This window comes from Amphiura filiformis, chromosome 4 (assembly GCF_039555335.1).
Source record: "Amphiura filiformis chromosome 4, Afil_fr2py, whole genome shotgun sequence".
In the NCBI taxonomy this organism is placed as follows: Eukaryota; Metazoa; Echinodermata; class Ophiuroidea; order Amphilepidida; family Amphiuridae; genus Amphiura; species Amphiura filiformis.
Genome location: NC_092631.1, coordinates 14578041 through 14598198, shown reverse-complemented (window position 1 = coordinate 14598198; position 20158 = coordinate 14578041). Strand labels below are relative to the sequence as shown.

The following is a 20158-nucleotide window of genomic DNA, read 5'->3' as shown; positions in this document are numbered from 1 at the left end:
CTTGGAGGAAGCGATTCGGCGCCTCCTAGCCTCCTAAGCCCCCATGCCACGTGTCACCTTCTAGCTACGCCACTGGTCTCTCAAATATCGGGTGTTTTTAAAAAAAAGCCAGTACATAATACATAAAGGCACAGTCATGCTTAACGTTTGCGTCAGTAGATCACATCAGGACTATTGTAATCGTATCCGCACGGAATCGTCAATCATATCAAAGAACCAATGAACAGCCACAATTGGATAGCTAGTTAAACTTAATGTATTGTAATTTGTAAACATTTAAATACGACGTTTGTCGGCTATAATACTGTTGTCTAATATGATACAATATAAATCTTGATGTTTCTATTTTCAGAGTGATAATCCTTTGTTTAGAAAATCAACGACAACATTCCTGAATCCCATGCATGGAAAGTGAAGTCTGTCAATATGAAAATTATCCTCGATGATCCTCACCCTGTATCCAAATTCATCACCATCATAAAGCTTTGAAATAATGGCTAGCAATGTAAATAGGGTCTATTACTAACGATGAACATTTGATTTTTGACCAATGAAATGAATTGTTCTTTCCAAAGTAAGAATAAATAAAGGAACCAGCCCATTCATGCCATTGGTCAAATCTCAATCACCCCTCGCTAGCGCCGGGAGTATAATGCAGTAACTTACCAAAATGATGTAGCTTACATGTATAATTGTGGTATAATGTCGACCCGGAACTACTTGTGTATCGGAAGGATTTGGACATAACTTTTCGACCCGGAACCACTTGGATCATCGTGGAATATTTGAAAAGGAAATTAAAATGTAAACAATGGTATATAATTTGTAGCAAAACTAGAGGTTTCCTTAATTTAATGCAACTGAAAACATAAAGAATGGCATATCACATAGAATAGAAATATTATTTGATGCCATCAAGACATGATTAATATCTTTTAAAATGTATTTTTGTATTTATAGCAACAAATAATTATTCAGTAAAATACGGTGCAATACTTACACATGTCCAAAAAGTTTAAAGCATTGCATTTAAGTGAGCTACGTTAATAAAGTAAGGACCATTATGCAGTCTCAAGTCTAAAGGTATGCACATCACATCGAGGTTTTTCAGAGAGACGAAAAAGTAGTCTCATTACAAAACAACGATCGATGCAGCTGTATCAAAGGACCATATGCAGTCGCACGTTGCATCCTGATTTTGCAAAGAGACAAAAAAACTAGTAGTCTCATTACAACAACGTCACAACGATCGATCAACAATTCGATCTACTTGAAATATGCTGATGTTTGATTGAATATGAAGTACAAAGTCTGGACAAGTAGAACCAATGGCGCGTTTGAAAGAGTCAGGTTTTTTTAAAACACACACACACACACACACCCCCACCCCTACACACCCCAACCGGATGGATAACGATTATTTCGATACAGCCTGTACAACTGTTCAATCAAATGTATTTGTAATAATATTAATAATAATAACAATAATAATAGTAATAATAAGAAGAATGTAAATATAATAATTCAGGATTCTTCTTCATATGTGTAGTTGACAATGTTTTTAGTCAATAAATTATGATAGTCGTAAATCATTTGTATGGTCTCAAAAGGTGGGGCATTGACAAACAACCTGCCCCTCCCCCACTTTCAATGTGCGCACGCCACTGCAATACAACCAAGCATTTTCCATAAACAGATGCATTAGTAGGGTTGTAGATCATACTTTTTCTTATTTTGCGTGACATCCCCAAAAATATTACTCACGGCTTGATCTTTCGCCATCTTGGCTGATAGCTTGATCACAAGTGTTTGCTGTGATCTGGTCCACTGCGTTTCCCGCGGAAGTTGGATGCACTCTCACTCCCAGGGTTGAAGGTTGGTTTTAGCAGTGGATCATACACGTGACTGATAGAAAAAGCCCCGTCATCGCGGTTGATCAAAATTCGCTGTCCAATCAACACGGAAAAGGCGAGAAATATCATCTAGAAAGCGGAGAAAGACCTAATCGGTGAGCGTATTCGTGTAGGCATACATTCTAGATAAAGACTTTAACGCCGCATCACGCAGAATTAGAGAAGCAATACAAATACGCAGAAAGGGGGCCAAAACGGTCAACCGCGCGACGGGGCCTTTCGCGCGAATTTATTCCACTTTTGCAGCATATTTCATCAGTTTAGCTTCAATATGGCAACATTTTTACTCTCCTCTTCCGTTACAATGCGCTCTTTCTTGTCAAACACGAGTTCTTATGACACCCATTTGTGATGCAGGGGTTAGTGGGAAGTTTAACCGTACAGTGTTTCTTTCTGGCTATGAGGGTATCCAGAAATTGGATGGTTCCTTCCGTCTCTTCCTCATAAGTGAACTTTATGGTTCAATGCCACGAATTATGTATTACACGGGTTTCAATAGGAAAATGGGTAATTTCGGGTGGAATTTTCTCATATTCAGAACTCTCACAGTTAAATGCCACTAATATCAGGTGAAACTATATACGGTATATGATTTAGATGCCAAATGATTAAAAGCTCAACATAGCATAGTTGACCTGAGACTTTTCTTGTTTTAACGCACTGAACCGTAAACACCTTAAAATAGCAGTGCGCCCTCGAAGCTGAAAGTTACAAGGACGAATATTTACTAGAAAACCAAAGCCGTGCGTATGAATTTTGGTACTGTTACAACAAAAATGTCATATAATGAGAGATAATATTCCATTTTGAAGCATCAAACCCAAAAAAGTACTTTTTTGGGTATATTATTATACTTAGTCAATTTCAGCGATTTTAAAGCAGCCTTTTTCAGATGCCATGCAAAAAATAGTTACTTACTAGTACTTCCATGTATCGCCCAGGCCTATTAGTGGTATATAACCTAATCCGATTTAATTTATCAGTTTTGTTGATGTGGTCCATTTGCTGTTGGACTGTGTTTCTCTTCGCCACATCGAGGATGTCATCGACATATCTTAACCACAATTGTGGCTTGCAATCCTGGGAAGCCGTGGCAAAAGCTTGATGTTCCAATGCTTCCATAAAGATATTAGCCGCAATCGGTGATACTGGGCTTCCCATCGCGGTCCCAAACAACTGACGCTAAATTTTCCCTCGGAAGGTGAAGTAGGTGGTTGTCAGAATAAAATCCAGAAGTTGAAACCGGTTTTTTTGTTGTAGGCCTATACTCTCAAGACGCTTTCTTTTCCCAGTCTTTTATGGCTTTCCTTTTTTCTTTGGTAACAGTTTGCTACGGTACTTTTGAAGACTTCAACGTGCTCGCTACTTTCGCTCTCAGTTGGATTCCATCAGGTGTTTCCTATAGGTGTTTACATGCCAACTCGGTAGCCAATACAAATTCTTCCGCAGATATCTCTGGTGGCGAATGGCGATAGGAACAAAAACTGACAACGCCAAGAAATCAATAGGTGATTGGATGACCAGTTCTCAGTAGCATCTGCATCCAGTGTTGACAAAGATAACATAGTAGTTATCGAAACGTAGGCTACACATTAAGTGCAATTTATTGGATCAGAAATGAGACTTTATTCTACCGATTCTGATGATTTTGTTCAACCATGGGTCAAAATTGGGTTACATAACCAATAAAATGGGACCCTGCACTTTAACATGTTTAAGGCTCAGAGATGTATTTTTATATTCTTTTCCGACAAGTCCCACGACCTCTTTTGGAAGAGGCAGCGACCCCCAAAAGGGGAACCTCTAGGGAGTGTTCAGAAATACTTTGGTGGGGGGCTGGTAAAAAGGGAGGGGGGGGGGGCCAAAAAAGTTTTGGATCTTAAAAGAGGGGGGACCAAAAAGTTTTAGGTGGTAGGAAAGGGGGGCCAAAATTTTCATTTTTTATCATAGAATTTCATATCTCTTCAAAGTGCAGTAGGCTACAAATATGTACCAATCTGATCAAAATACAACTAAATCAAGATCAAGAAAATATTGCAAATAAATTGGATTTCTTTGCACGTAAACTGCACACTTCAGTTTACGATTTCTCATTGCACAATTATTTTGCACACATAGGCCCATACCACGGTATTTGGGGGCCAAAACTGACACCTGTGTACATTTGCGTGACCAAATTAATCTCACATTTGACCATTTTAGCTTTTTGCATATTAAATTTGTTCCAATTTAAACAATATTTGACCATTCTAGCCTCAATATGGCCAAATTCTTTGCGCGGTTTGCGCGCATACTATCATAATAGATCCAAATTATGATGTGCCTATAAATTATGATGTGCCTATAAACCTCCAAATAAATCCTCTATTTCATTTATCCCTGTAAAATCAGATAAACACCCTGATTTGGGACAAATCTAAATTAAGTATAAAATGAAAATTTCCTTGTGCTTGTATATATTTCATGCGCAATTGTCCCACCGAGAATGTTTCAAACATTTGCCTCCCTCAATGACATGTGGAACAGATACCACACCACTGGAAACAACACTATTAAGTAATAAGTATGTTAATGTTTGTTATATGATAAGGGGGGGTCAAAAGTTTTGTCTGTCAAAAAGAGGGGGTCAAAAAGTTTAGCGGTCCTTCGAGGGGGGGTCAAAAAGTTTTCGAGCGGAAAATTTGAGGTGTACCAGCCCCCCCTACCAAAGTATTAATGAACACTCCCCTAGCTTTCAGTAATTCGCTGTTTTTGAATACTCTCATATTCATCAAAATTACGGTCTTGGCATCTTTTGGAATAAACATTGATATAAACCGTGAAAATGGCAAGCGATCACGCGAGAATTTGCAATGTTAAATTTCATTTATGAAATAAGGTTAAATTTGGCACAGTATAGAAAAGCTGCTGTGATTATTACTTTAATTGAAAACTTTGAATTAGGACGTTAGACTGGGTTATTGGTTATTAAAACTTTCAATAAGGATGCCGGATGTTTGTGATCGGCTTCCATCTGGGTAAATAAGGATGTGGGTGAAGTTACAAAAATACCACGTTCTAAACGTGGACCAACTGTCTACCTTTAATATTGATATAGGCCATGTCACTGTGTGTAGGCAGTGCGTCTCCGGATACGTGTGGCCGGAATTTATGTTGGAAAACTCGAGAGACAGTCACGTACACTTGATGGGAAACCGTAGTGTGGCTAAGAAGAAGACTATTTGAAAAATAGAAAGCCAGGCTTCAAACTTCATGAAATCGAATCGGTTTTGCTGCGTTACGTTGTGGTGAATCCCTGCACGGTCTACGTATTCGTAAATGAGTTGCCATTTTGGGGTTAGTCAAGGCAAGATTTATCGGTGAAGTTCCAACAATATTTCAGCAATATTCTAGACAGCATCTCAAAGAAGATAAACATTCTGATGAATTTGTAGCAGGCTTTGCAAGGAATATTTCTAACACCAGATTAAGTTTGGTAAGTATACTTTATATCAAACTATGTCATTTTGTTATCTGATTTATTGTGGTATCTGATCAGAAAACAAGTAGCCTACATAAATAAAGACCTACTTTTGCCATTCCCAGCGTTACGGTTTAGAAATTAGATTGTACGTAGTCCAGTTGATGCATCCGACAAGGCCCCAGAAAACACAAACATTTTCGTGAAAGAGTAAACAAGAGCAAAAAAGGTTGCCAGAAAACGTAGGCCTACGGTTAAAATATCGGGTTATATAGCCTAAAGGGTATATGATAGAGTAACATTTTAAGACCATCAAGGTGTATCAGAGTAGTCATGGTCGTGCAATGCCAAAAAAAATCTAGATTCTAGATTAGGAGATTAATTAAAAGTTACACCTCGGCGATCGGAATGGGTACGGAATGCAATTTTTTTCAAACCTGACTTTTTGGCATTGTATTTAAATGTTTACACATGTCCCAACTTACACATTAATGGAATCAGCCAAATTCGTAAATAGGGCAATGTCGACATCAGAAGCAGTTATGTACACATTAGTTGAATTGCTTTCACTTATCATGCCTACTTGATCTGAATATTGGTCCTTAAAAGGGGTCTCCGGCAATCATAACATTATGCCTTATATGTTAGAAAATAATTATCAAGCACGAATCACATGGTTTTATTTAAAACATACTCATATTGACCATAAAAGCGAATAAAAACAGTCGGCTCTCAACTCGCGATATTCAAAATTCCCGCGCCGAAATTGTCTAAGTGCATGACGTAATGGTTATTTGTGCTCAATTGTCGTCAGCCTTCATTATATAACTTGGATGTCATTGCACGCGACAATTTCGGCGCCCGGGAATTTTGAATATCGCGTGTTGAGAAACGGATGTTTTTATTCCTTTTTATGGCCAATATTTGTTTGAAATAAAACCAGGTGATTCGTTCTTGACAATTATTTTTCTTACATATAACAGTATACACCAATCCGAGAAGCGTTTACTGTATTTGGCCCTCTATTGACGGCAACACAGATGTACCAGAGCGGGAGATTTAATTCGTAATTCAATACTCATGATTGTGTATTGAATATCACTGTTGTGTACAATTCCCGGGTACAATTCTGTATAGCACACAATAAATAATGGATGGAACCCCCGACCTCGGGACACCGCAGTTTTACATCGGGGAAACCGCAGTAATGGCGAAGTCGGATAGGTGTATAAGGCATAATGTTGTGATTGACGGAGACTTCCTTTAAGCTTTATCTTGATCTGAATATTGGTCTTAATCTTAAGCTTGATCTTTATTTGTTTTTCAGAGTCATTCATCATGACACATAATAGAGTATTCCTTTTTGCGTTAGCAGTTATTTTTTCCGCACCAGTCCTCTATCATTGTCAGCAACTATCCCAGAGTAAGTTATTGGATACTGTTGTGGTTAGATAAAACCAGCTTTTACACTATTGCCCGATATGTTTGGTACTTTAGTTATAATGGACCATAAAACAAACCGCACATTACAATTTTGGACGATTCATCATCATCCTTCGGCTGCGGAACAGGCGACTACAAGTTTCCTCCAGCTACAGCTACGGTCTTGAGCCATTGCTGATAGTTGACCTTGACTCAGCATGCTGTCCGTGTCCCCCAAAAGACACTGCCGGATGTGTTTCCAGCACAAGGTTCGTTGACGTCCTCTTGCTATGAGTTGGGACATACAATGCATACTCCTTTACTGGCTCATCGTCAGGCAAGTGGAGTATATTCTACCCGGTAGATCGAGCTGACATGCCCAGTAAGAGCCGTCTGGGTCTGGAATCTACTCTACTGACACACCGCTTGCCCGCATAATATTCAATTCTGTTCTATTGGTTAATAACGTAGATTGATCTTAGAATGTAAGTCATGCCTTATAATTTTGTATCTTACTAGAACTTAAAAAATAATTTTGATGTAATAAAATCCGATAGCGAGAAACCAAACGCGATGATTTGAAATCGCTTTGTCCGTTTTCAGATGCGGCAGCTGACATTTGTGCGGAAGCCATGCGTTGTCGAGATTGTATCGTAAGCGATCCATCCTGTGCATGGTGTGAAGACGACGTAAGTATTCCGTTTTATAACTCGCCCAACAAAGTTAAAATGTAGTATAAACCTGTTCTGAAACAAGTGTGAGTCCTGATGTGATTTTCTGGAATGAAATTACCATCAGGCTTTACAAAAAAACACCCACGTTTAAAGCTGCATTTGTACTCCATCGCTGTGCGACGAGCAATTGGTATTTGACCAATGAGGAAGCGCTTTAGCGTATTCTACTAAGGCAACAAAAGCGCGCTACATCATTGGCTAGTACTCAATCGTCAATCTGTGAATTTCTTGAAAACATATCTGAGATCTGGAGGTTTATCTTACTATAAATAGGGAAATGTTGTATGTATCTATCTATGTATCTATCTATCTATCTATCTATGTATGCCTATAAAGGCTCCGTCAGTTTCGATCCAAATGTCGCCAAATTCAAACGGGAGATCGATGAATATACGGGAACGTGTTTAAACTTTATTTGGTTGAAAACGGTCAAGAATTGGCTGCAAAAACAGTGAAAATATGGGTAAAACGGGTTTTTGTTATGAAAATCGGTTACCAGCCTACGCGCCACTGCAGCTGGCCGGCAGCGCGTCGGCGCTGCGTGCGTAATGCGCACTACGCTAATGCGAGCGTACTACGCCATGTCGCGCGTAAACGACGCAGAGTCGCGCAATGAATGATAATACGGGTGAACGACCGACGTAGGCGTAATAAATACGGGGAAAAGATGTGTGTTAAAAAGTACAAACAACATGAAGAGGTAGGCCTACTGTAATTAAAAAAGAAAACAAAATGAGGACAAACAGGTAGGCCTACGAGTATGTGGGTTAGCCTATAGTTAGTCACAGTAAGAAAATGAAAACGGGAATAAAATAGGCTAAAGAAGGAAAGAATAATAAAATCTAATAAAATTAGATGATTTAAATAAAAAAAGCTATTAAACTGAGGACAGAACTAAATAAATAACATGAAAACGGGAAATCACAAGCTAAGCAGCAAATAAAAAATGAAGTCAACAGGGAAATGTAAGAAAGGACAGATTTAGAAAATAATGCGAACGGGATTGAGTAAAATAAAAAACATGGTAACGGAAATTTGCAAGCTTAGCAGCAAAATGTTTTTAAAAAATGGAACAAAATTGGCCCATGTAGAAGAAACTAAAAAGAAAGAAAGAAGCTAAAATGGAAACTTAGGCTTAACGAGGGTCAGACTCAGATAAATGAAATTTACCTTTTCAATGATTCTACCTGTTCAGTAATTCCTCCGTTTTAGTGAACGCTCCAATTTTACTCACCTAGCGGGGACCTGCGCGTAGCGCGGGTGTCCCGCTAGTCTTACTATAAATAGGGAAATGTTGTATGTATCTATGTATGTATCTATCTATGTATGCTATAAAGGCTCCGTCAGTTTCGATCCAAATGTCGCCAAATTCATACGGGAGATCGATGAATATACGGGAACGTGTTTAAACTTTATTTGGTTGAAAACGGTCAAGAATTGGCCTCAAAATCAGTGAAAATGTGGTACGTTGCTATGCTGGGTAAACAAAAACGGGAGTCAGTTGTCAAGCTAGCCCGTGCGCGTCGTACGGGCGTATCTAATGCTAAGCCGCTCGCGTAGCGCAGCGATAGCGCGCGGGTAACGCAGCACTACGCAAACGACGCAGAGTCGCGCAATGAATGATAATACGGGTGAACGACCGACCGTAGGCGTAATAAATACGGGGAAAAGATGTGTGTTAAAAAGTACAAACAACATGAAGAGGTAGGCCTACTGTAATTAAAAAAGAAAACAAAATGAGGACAAACAGGTAGGCCTACGAGTATGTGGGTTAGCCTATAGTTAGTCACAGTAAGAAAATGAAAACGGGAATAAAATAGGCTAAAGAAGGAAAGAATAATAAAATCTAATAAAATTAGATGATTTAAAGAAAAAAAAGCTATTAAACTGAGGACAGAACTAAATAAACAATTATTTAGAAAATAATGGGAACGGGATTGAGTAAATAAAAAACATGGTAACGGAAATTTGCAAGCTTAGCAGCAAAATGTTTTTTAAAAATGGAACAAAATTGGCCCATGTAGAAGAAACTAAAAAGAAAGAAAGAAGCTAAAATGGAAACTTAGGCTTAACGAGGGTCAGACTCAGGTAAATGAAATTTACCTTTTCAATGATTCTACCTGTTCAGTAATTCCTCCCGTTTTAGTGAACGCTCCCATTTACTCACCTAGCGGGGACCCGCGCGTAGCGCGGGTGTCCCGCTAGTAATTAAATAAAAAGGTATTTTTGACCCTTTGATTCGCCACGGTTTCTGTGCCGAATTGAACATGTTTATGTACAAAACGTATAGCATTCATTTCCTCGTTGTGTGGCACATTGAGATCGATGATTTTACTGGGATGAGATTTTTCATTACAATAGTAAAACGTGATTCGTGCGCAACAACATCTCATCCTGCAATATTCTCTGAATTTCTAACAAACTTGTCTCAACCTAAATCAGAAATCTGGAGGGGCACATTTCAAGAAAAAGTGATTTTTAAGTTCTATTTTTCCACTGTGTCTGTGTCGAATTGATCAGGTTTCTGAGGTTTGTGTACAAATCGTATTCGCATTCATCTCGATCCATCTCGGCTGTTGTGTGGCCGATTGCAATGATTTAAAGTCTTTTAAACTTAATTTAGTCCCAAAAATGTCACATGAGCATGTCAGTTACGTAATCCAATTAAAATGTGCTTAACGACAGGGGATTAAAGCCTTCGCAACCGGCAGACTGTATAACAACGGACGAATACAAGCTTTTATTCATCTATAGTGTCCGAATTGAGCGCTGACATATGGAAAATGTTGCCAATCAATAAACATGAAGTCGTACGATCAACACCTATAGTTGTATAATTAGGCGACTTTATCATTTGTATTCCTACATTGGGCGTATCCTGCTGTGTTGCCGGGCTGTGTTGTCAGGTCATAGCATGTTCATTAATTTAATTAGCCGCATAAACCGCTTTTGACGCCGTTTTGCAATTACATAGAAGGTCTGTGCGCGTGCGACCAAATTGAAGCAACACAAGCTCACCCTTGGGCTGTGTAACAAAAATGGTACCACTTTCTCAAGTGGTACTCATACACATTACTTTGTTGTGGGCACTTAGTGATACTCGCCTGCTAGCTGTGTAAAGCGTTAATATACTGCCGGGTCAGTAACCAATTTAATGGCGAAACCATTTTGTTCGAAACAATGATACCACTTTTATGAAAAGCCTCTCGGCAATCAAACTGGCATCAAAGAAACAATGCGTTACGTAATATATCTGCTCCCACATGTTTATATAACCTGCTTGGTATATAATATGTGTGAATTACAGGATTTTTCAGGGAAGAGGTGTGATTCTCTTATGAATATGCAGACCAGGAATTGTGGCAACATCACTTTCCCCACCGGATCCGTTAACATCACAAAGGTAGGACTGTATGAATTATAAAAACTGAAATAGGAAATATAGTCGATGCAAGATATTTAGATTTCCAATCACGGGCTGCGGAGAGTTGATCGTCATACGCAAACTGGTCCTTTTAATTCAGTCTCCGATTATAACATAATTATGTGTTGGGGTGTGTTTACTGTTAAAGAAATTTTAACACATTTCAATTATTTCAGTACTGTTGTTTGTTTATTTTTATGGTCAGATAAACGACATTAAAAACATGTACTATCCCTATCTTCATGATCTTTTTGAGTGCAAATTAGGCTTTGCTTGTCTTTATAGGAGAAGCTTGGCGATATTTTCAAGATGTATCAACATGATTGGTATTGGCTTCCAATCTAGGACCGAATTCTTTTTAAACTTCTGCTTTATGTTTTCAAGTGCTCTCAGGGCCGTGCCCCTAATTATCTTTGTGAGCTTCTTTCAACCTATGCTCCCGGAAGGGAAGGATTGAGATCTTCTTCAGATAAGACTCTGCTTAGTCAGCCTAGGGCACGTAGAGCAGCTGGTTTAAATACCTTCTCTGTCTCTGGCCCGAGGGATGTATGTATTGGTACGGTACCCATCAGTTTATGGTGTTTATTAACAAACTCGCTCTTTCAGTATGCAACATTGGATCGTCTTGAAATGCACAGGACTTTAATTTTTAAACGTACATAACCTGCATCGATAAATATGGTAGCTCCTATGTTGCATTTTGAGATGACAGTCTTGTCCATAATCACTGGAAGCTGATGGATACCAATCATTTTGATACACCCTGTATGTCATCACGCCACAAACAAGACAATGATAAATTCTTTAACGCATTGTGCTTTTTCCCTCTGGTGTTCAGGAAGCAGAACTAAAAGATGCAGATAACAACGGAGAAGCAGTTCAATTCACTCCTCAACAAGCCCGAGTATTTTTAAAAGTTGGTAGGTACTTTACAAACAACAACACATTAACAGTATTTTAAGTTCTAACAACACACTAAAGAACTTGTTTTTCTATTTAGTGAAACAGAGTCTGCTGAACTGAAATTAATTGTGTGAACATTATGTTTGTTCAAAAAATTACAAAATCTTACATTAAGAATTTAACGTTGTTTTTGTTTAGCAAATAGCAAAACTCTCTTTAATTTTGCCTTTTTCTTTAAAACAATTTTAAGTCGTATTCCTATCAAAAGAGTAACAGAAGAATCGATTTTTTTCTTTAACATGCAATAGAGCTACGGCTGTATCATTAACGTTATATATTTATATTTCAAATATTTCAGGCGAACCACAAGTAATAAGACTACAAGTACGCCTTGCAAAGGATTATCCATTGGATTTGTATTATCTCATGGACTTGAGTCAATCTCTAAAGCCTGATATCCAAAATGTTAAAGGACTTGCAGAGGGGCTAGGTAAGCTATATTAACTATTATGTTGTAATTCTAATAAATCCAATGATCACCAATGAATGTCACTTATTACATTCACGCCACAGAAGTGAATTCCGAAAATCAGAAAATAATTAGATACACTTACCTCGACTTGTGCGTCTCCATTTATCAGATAATGGTGACACACAGACCACAAACAGAAAATGTGCGCCATTTTGATGGACAAATGTAATCGAAGAATAATTTCACTATCTGTGACATTTCGTTTGCTCAGAAACAGGACAGTCATAGGTCACTTTAGTAGGACTGAAGGTGTTGGCCGAGTTTGACGTGTTTTCTAGGGAAACATATTTTGCCTTATTTGAATTGAATAGGTCGGGTGAAATGACATAATAAATAAACCGAGAGAGCGAAAAAAATCAAAACCACTGGGGATCGAACCAGCTCACCCCAATATCTCAGACCAAGAGCATAACCAACTCTACCATACGGACTCACAGCGGATTGCTAGCAAATCCCCATATTAAAGCCAGAATCACTTCCTTCGCAAGGTGTCTCAGTGGTAAAATACAATAAAATTAATTATCATGAAGTATAGAATTAGATTCTTTAAAACTATTCAACTGGACTCACGGTTTTGAGAGGCAACGGTTGCACACCTTATCCTAGGTGTATCTTCAGGCCGTCTGTTGGTCTGTCGGCAATTGGTCATTGGCCAGTGGCGAGATGGTGTTGCCATTTGATTATACCTGGATGAATGACAACCTTCACAAACAAATCATGAAGTATTATTCAACCAGTCGTTATACCATTTTCTTTTTATAGAACGAGAACTGAAAAATCTAACGACCGATTTACAGCTGGGGTTTGGATCATTTGTTGATAAGACCACCTTACCATTTACCCTGTTCGATGTTACGTAAGAGATGATAAATTATGGTAACTTGTATAATAATAAAGGAATTACTTTTTAATATAGTTCAAAACTTGTGAATCACATTTGTAGCAGTGTTGTAGTAAACACATAATATATGGCCGGGGTTGTGCAAGTCCAACCTGGTCTCTTTAATATGCAGTGTCTATGGCATTGAACCCATACTCGTAATCAGTCTATGAGACTGAATATACGGCAGTAAATAGCGTCATCTGTTTTACATTAAAGTTGTTGTTGGGAAATGTTACATTAAGGTTACTGTTGGTCAATATTACATTTAGGTTACTCTTGCTTTCATGCCCTGCGGGGCCCTTATATTGGGGTCCCACTTGAAGTGTTTAGTTGTCGTATGGGAGTCTCCTGCCTAAGGCCGGCCTTGATGTTTTTTGTTGATCCTGGGGCCCTGCCCTCTATCGGGGGCTAATTATAGCTTAAGCTTGTTTGCTATTGTTTTGTAGCAGTATTGTTTCTTTGTAAGCCAACATTGTTTCTTTGAGCAATGTTATCTTTCTTCTGGTATATCTTAGCCACAGCAATGCAAACCACATGACCAAAGCCAAAAATTAAATCTAGGACCTTGACCGATTTCAACCAAATATAGGTTATGTTACTCCCAGCATAATAATATAATATTATCCGACTAAAAGAATGAGAATAAACGATAATAATTTTTGTTTTTTACTCTCCTCTACCGTGGGATATTCTCTAATTCTTATTCAGTGGGAGTGATCTAGTTCGTAAACACATAATCTGACTGGACAATCGCATAATTTCGGGTGTCATCTATCACTATCAGAGTTTTGATAACGCGTAACAAGCTTATATATCGATTGTTGCTTTCTTTGTTTTGTCTATTTTTGGAAACAGGTGTTTAAACGATGGGTGTTGCTTATCTTGCGATCCTCCATTCAGTTTTAGAAATCAACTTCCTCTTACGAATAAGATTGGCATATTTAAGGTGAGTATTGGGGTTATTTACATGATGTTAATAAAACTCCTTTTTTAAATGTTAACTGCAGAAAATTACGAAAGCTTACATTGTGTATAGGCTCTAAGAATGGTCCTGAAGTGAGTAACTGGTACAAAATCATCATCATGACCAGGGACAAGAATATATCAACTTCAATGGCGTCTTCTAACCGTTGCTAGGAAATAATGATCAGAACCACGAAGCAAAAGAGCGCGAAAGTGATTCCAGTAAGCGACTTTAAAAGTAGTAAAGTAATTGAATTAATTTACAGTTTTCTACTTAATAAACGTGTATCTACAACAATATATATATACTCCCAGTGGGCACGTCAGCAAAATGACGTCAATACAACGTCTGAACGTTGTATAGTGGTTGTAGGATGGTTGTATAATTATAAAAGTTGTTTTGACGTAAATTAGTTGGTTTAAGGGGTACTACACCCCTCGATAATTTGTGTCTATTTTTGCATTTTCTCAAAAACTAATAACACAGTGGTAACAAAAGTTATGTATATTATAGGGGCAAGGAATCAATTACTACACTGGAATTTCAGTGACCCAAGACAAGCGGTTTGTTATTTATGATCAGAAATAAGGTACCGCTAGGATGTACCTCGTTTTCTATCATATAAACTGAACCGCTTGTCTTGAGTCACTGAAATTTCAGTGTAGTAATTGGATTCCTTGCCCCAATAATATACACAACTTTTGTTACCAGTGTGTAATTATTTTTGAGAAAAATGCAAAAATAGTCACAAATTTACCACATGGGTGTAGTACCCCTTAACGTTGTAATAACATGATTTTACGACTGTGGGCAAATTTTGTTATTACAACGTTAAACCAACCAAAATTTGCCCACGGTCATAAAATTATGTTATTACAACGTTAAACCAACCAATTTATGTCAGAAAAACTTTCATTTCCAATAATCCTACAACCACTATACAACGTTCATACGTTGTATTGACGTCATTTTGCTGGCACCAGGCTACTACTACTACTGCTGCTGCTGCTACTGCTACTGCTACTGCTACTACTACTACTACTACTACTACTACTACTACTACTACTACTACTACTACTACTACTACTACTACTACTATTGTTCTTATTATCAGGAAAGTGTTGGAAATGTGTCAGTCTCCACAAGTTTAGATACTCCAGAAGGAGGTTTAGATGCTTTGATGCAAGTGGCTGCATGTGAGGTAGGTAATTGCATGATATATATATATATATATATATATATATATATATATATATATATATACATTATTATGATAGACTAGACAAAATTTCAACAATTCAGGTTTCGTAAGGCATGTGTTAGTAAAAGTTGATAGTTGATAACCAAAGTATCTTTACTAATTTGAACCCGCTGAATCCAAAAATCCGGCGAACAAGCGTTATTTTGAGTCTATGACCCCAGAAATGACTCCATGGGGTCGAAACTTTAGGGTGTGTTTATTTAACCTACCTAACTTTCGGGGATGAAGGTTGGGAAAATTATTCTAAATTTGGTCCATGCATCAGATATGATGATCTGTCTTTCATGAAAGTGATAATTCTTGGATCATAGATGAAAATTGCCTAATTTTGCCGACTTGGTCATTTTTGGCATGAAACCAAATCACGTATTTCTAGTTGAAAAATTTGTAGTTCCAAACCGATTCTGCTCATGATACTATACACTTCATCGCCATGCTAAGGTACCTCTAGGGTATGTAAATTGTGCATTTATATCATATATATCTTATCACATTTATAGCTTGATGAAACTTGCATTTTTCCAATGAAATTCAGCTACAATTATGTATCTATTCAAACTCGTCAGGCAATTTAATTAAAAATTACACGTATTAATATCATCCTAAGATGGTATTCTTAAAAATATAAAAATTCACCGCTGGCTTTTTATTCCTAGGTGCAGTTATGCGCCGTTATAATTACGCATGTTTGTACCACTTAGGAACAGGTATATGATACATCACTTTGTGATTAGAAATGTTGGCCATGTGTAGGATTTCAATGAGCCTGTCATTGTTTTTCCAAAATGACTCCAGTATATTTACTCGAATGTGTAAATGCTATCTTCTTTATATCTATGTGAAACCGTTACATGGATTTTTGACCATGTTAACCAATGACAGGGTAGAGTTTGAATCTACACAATTTTTGTTGCTTCTATTTTCTTTTTTGCAGGATCAAATCGGCTGGAGAGATCGTGCCCGACGAATTGTAGTTTACGCAACGGACGCAGGCTTTCATATGGCCGGAGACGGAAAAGTACGAAGATATACAAATAATACATGGTTAGAGGGGAAATGGTGCAAACTTTTTTCCCGAGGTACTGGTTACGGGCCTGTCACCCGAACCCGGAGGGTGAGGGGTGATAGGCCCGAAGCCAGTACCGAGGGAAAATAGTGAGCCCTATTAACCCGATATAAACTATGTAACATTTTGACTATGGGGATGAGATTATCGTGGTGGTAAGGAAAATTATGGCACGGTGAAATAGGTCATTCATATCATTTTGTGATTGACCAATTAAGTGATCTGATTTACTCATGAATATGTATGAGGTGTAATAATACCATCTATCATGATACAGGGTGATTCAAAATGAAGTAAACGCATGTTTGTGGCGCTTTAGTACGAAATCTAGAAGGAATCCGCTGTAAATGAAAATATAATTGCAAAGAGCAAAATGAACGTATAAATTAAACAAAACAAAAAAGAATGGTTGTACTTGTTTACTGCAAACCCAAGCATGTAGGGGTGGTCATTGTATTGTATTGACTGGTATAGCGCGATATTTAAATGCAAAATAAAGTTGTGTAACAGGAGTGGTTTCGATCAGTAATGCCTAGTGGCTAAATTATGCCCTAAAGATGGGCCTCAAGAGTTCTTTTTTAAGTTTTCAATTTCAATTTTATTGCACTGCACACAAGCAAACGAGCCAAGTACAATATTGCACTTCAAATATGGCGACAAAGTTTCATGAGACTATAGGGGTCCGCGTGAAGTTCATTGTCTCTTTCGTCTTCAGTTTCCCACAGCTGATCGGATATCAAGTACATGTAAGTAAGCAATATAAGAATGTAGGCAAGCTTTAAATCATGTGACTCTAGTGATCTGGCAGTCCGAAGCTTCGGGGTCTTGAAGACCGCGAACTACTAGATCACAAGTAAACATTGCTAAAGTTAGGCATGCGTTGCAAATAAACACAAAGATCAGCAGCTCAAGACGCAACCCCTTTCGCAACATTTCCCAAGCAAGTTTCAGTCGGACCATCCGGAAGATTATGAATTACACATGTTATAAGAGTTATCATGGTTATACGAGGAGGTATCCATACAAACTGCAGCACTGTCGTGGATATATGTTTCTACTTGTGCAATTAAAAGATAAATATTACCCAATTTCTGTAGCTATTTATAACACATCTGCTTACGGAACTAGCACTTCCAGTGTATTATTGGAAGAAGGGCCCAACTCCGGCTTATATCACGACCTCTACCGTTGCCATAGAAACATCATATCATTTCACATGAATGTAAATGTATGGTCATGGTCGAAGGTCTCATGAAGTTGGAAGCATTCTGTCTCTAAAACTTTTCCAAATATTAAGTTTGTTAATATCTCAAAAACAGTTTTGATGGAGTTGGGCCCTTCCTCCACTCAGGTATTCAATTGAGCAAGTACCTAATTGGCTATAATAATGGATTTTTGCAATGATTCTCTATGACAGCTAGCGGGGATTGTTCAACCAAACGATGGACAGTGTCGTCTTGACCCGGTTACAAATGTATATATGAAATCAACTGAGCAGGTAAGAAGAGAAATAAAACACATTATGCTTTGTATAGGATCAACAACTTATAAGTTCCCCCTAAATACTTTTTTAAATAAATCGTAAAATATTTGACGAAATGCAACGTGTAAAAAGACTTAAGTATCCTTATTTGTTTTTCACATATGGACCAAATTATAGCATCATACGTCAAATGTTGCGTTCAGTCACAATGGTTCATTATGTAAAAAAAAGAGATCGTTTTAAACAGTGGCATCTGAGTCCATAGGAGTCAGATCTCAAACAATACAGTAGGCCAGGACTATGCATGTGTTTGTTAAAGAAAACCTGACTGCTATGGACTCAGATGCAACTTTTAAAACGGCCTCTTTTCTTACACAATTAACCATTGTGACTGAACGCAATGATGCGTGACGCTATAAATTGGTCCACAGGGGTAAAACAAATAGGGCTATACATATCTTTTTACATTTTTATATTTTTTTGACTTATTTTAAAAAGTAATAGGGGAACTTATAAGTTGTGAAAAAAATCCTGGTTGCATCAATGTGATCGGGTATTATCGGTAGGCTACATAATATACTGATTTTTTAAAGAGAAATTGTCAGAGTCTTGGAGCTTAAAAAGGGGTTCATTAACTTCATTTGAACAATGTGCGCGCGTACAATTGTTGGTATTTTGGACTATTTTTGCCCATGATTGGGTTAATTGTTGGCGCGGCCTTTGACTCTTTTACTTACAACTCCAGAACCATGCATCTCAGATAGGTCAAACCATACTTTTTCTGAATCGTTATGACTTTGACGTGGGTTATTACAAGATCTGATCAAGTTTGAAATTTGGACCTTGTATGGCCTCAATTGTTTTCTGAGCAAGGTGCATTTTTGTCACCCAGGTTTTTCATATTCCTTGAGGTCAGATTATGATATTAAAACTGATTCTGGACCTTGCTTCTTGACTAATGGTGATCTTAATATTTCCACAGGTCTTACTAGTCTTCAGCAAGTTCTATAATCATATCAAAACGAAAGGTGTTTTCCCTATCACGAGAAAAATCATGCACATGGGGCGGACACCCTTTATATTAAGTATTTGATCTCCTTCACATAGTCCAAGATGTTGGCTTCCATTATCGGTAATCCCCTTCGATACTATAGACGAATCCAAGGAGCCAAGTCATGGTCAGGATTTGGTCGGACATCTTTGGGTAGCCGCTAGCACCAACCTGGTGTTTTGAGCGTCCAATTGTGCAAATAAAAGCCGCCTAACACCTAGATATAGAGAAGATGCAAGGACGAGGATGGTTATAATAGAATAATAGCTAATAATATATATAATGGAGATAATTCCGCAGGTAATCCCGTCGCATCTATTCATACATAGTTAGTCCTTTTGTTCGCAAGTATACATCAATGCATAGATACCGCGTGTAGTTAATCCGATTATTATGTCACTTCAACAGCGAATAGACCATGCTGTGTGTTTTGTCGAAGGGAACTGTATTGTGTTATTCTTTTGTCTACCTGTGTTTACGCGGAAGGTGTAAAACGGGTGATGGAATGCAGTTAAATATTTCCGCCAAGGCCGAATCATTTCACATTTTGAGTGCATTGTAGCCGACGGCTACCCAACTAAAGGCTGCTAGTCAGGTGTAGGAATGCGTGAATTTGGATTCCTCTATATCAATGTCTTTGTGTGTGTATGTTTGTGTAGATGGGGAGGAAGTGAGCTTGTGTGTTACATGAATAATTCATTTTCTAAATATAATGTACTTCTTTCAATATTTACGCAACGTGCAGGATTTTCCATCTGTTGGACAAATCAATGCCATGCTTCGAGAGAAAAATATTGTACCAGTCCTCGCTGTTACTCAAAACACTCATTACGACGTGTACGCGGTATGTGATTCTTGTCTGCTGAATTGTTAGAATAATCTTTATTTTGATTTCGTGATTGTCCAATGAAATAATTATGTGTGATATTTTCCGTAAAAAAATGACATTGTGATTTCACATTTTGGACACCTACGTCGTATAAAACGCACGTTTTACATTGAAATATGCTGATTTTACGACATGTCGAAGTACATGCAACGCGCCTAATTTTCAGCACGAAT

The 20158-nt window shown here is 37.8% G+C and overlaps 1 protein-coding gene across 4 annotated transcripts in view; it reads left to right on the top strand.

Moving 5' to 3' along the window:
• The window catches only part of LOC140150579 (integrin beta-1-like), a 64496-nt gene that overhangs the window by 31950 nt on the left and 12388 nt on the right, over nucleotides 1–20158 (top strand). The window contains exons 1-12 of one of the 4 annotated variants that reach the window (XM_072172619.1): nucleotides 5052–5388; nucleotides 6701–6796; nucleotides 7399–7484; nucleotides 10837–10932; nucleotides 11792–11873; nucleotides 12215–12346; nucleotides 13151–13244; nucleotides 14127–14217; nucleotides 15350–15436; nucleotides 16431–16514; nucleotides 17980–18060; nucleotides 19842–19940. The exons of 1 other annotated variant lie outside the window; for it this stretch is intronic. In XM_072172619.1, the coding sequence (XP_072028720.1) occupies nucleotides 6712–6796; nucleotides 7399–7484; nucleotides 10837–10932; nucleotides 11792–11873; nucleotides 12215–12346; nucleotides 13151–13244; nucleotides 14127–14217; nucleotides 15350–15436; nucleotides 16431–16514; nucleotides 17980–18060; nucleotides 19842–19940 (1017 nt within the window). In that variant the 5' untranslated portion in view covers nucleotides 5052–5388; nucleotides 6701–6711. Of the gene's footprint in view, nucleotides 1–352; nucleotides 1607–5051; nucleotides 5389–6700; nucleotides 6797–7398; nucleotides 7485–10836; nucleotides 10933–11791; nucleotides 11874–12214; nucleotides 12347–13150; nucleotides 13245–14126; nucleotides 14218–15349; nucleotides 15437–16430; nucleotides 16515–17979; nucleotides 18061–19841; nucleotides 19941–20158 lie in introns of those variants that run through there. 2 more of the 4 variants (XM_072172617.1, XR_011858814.1) reach the window with 2 other exon arrangements.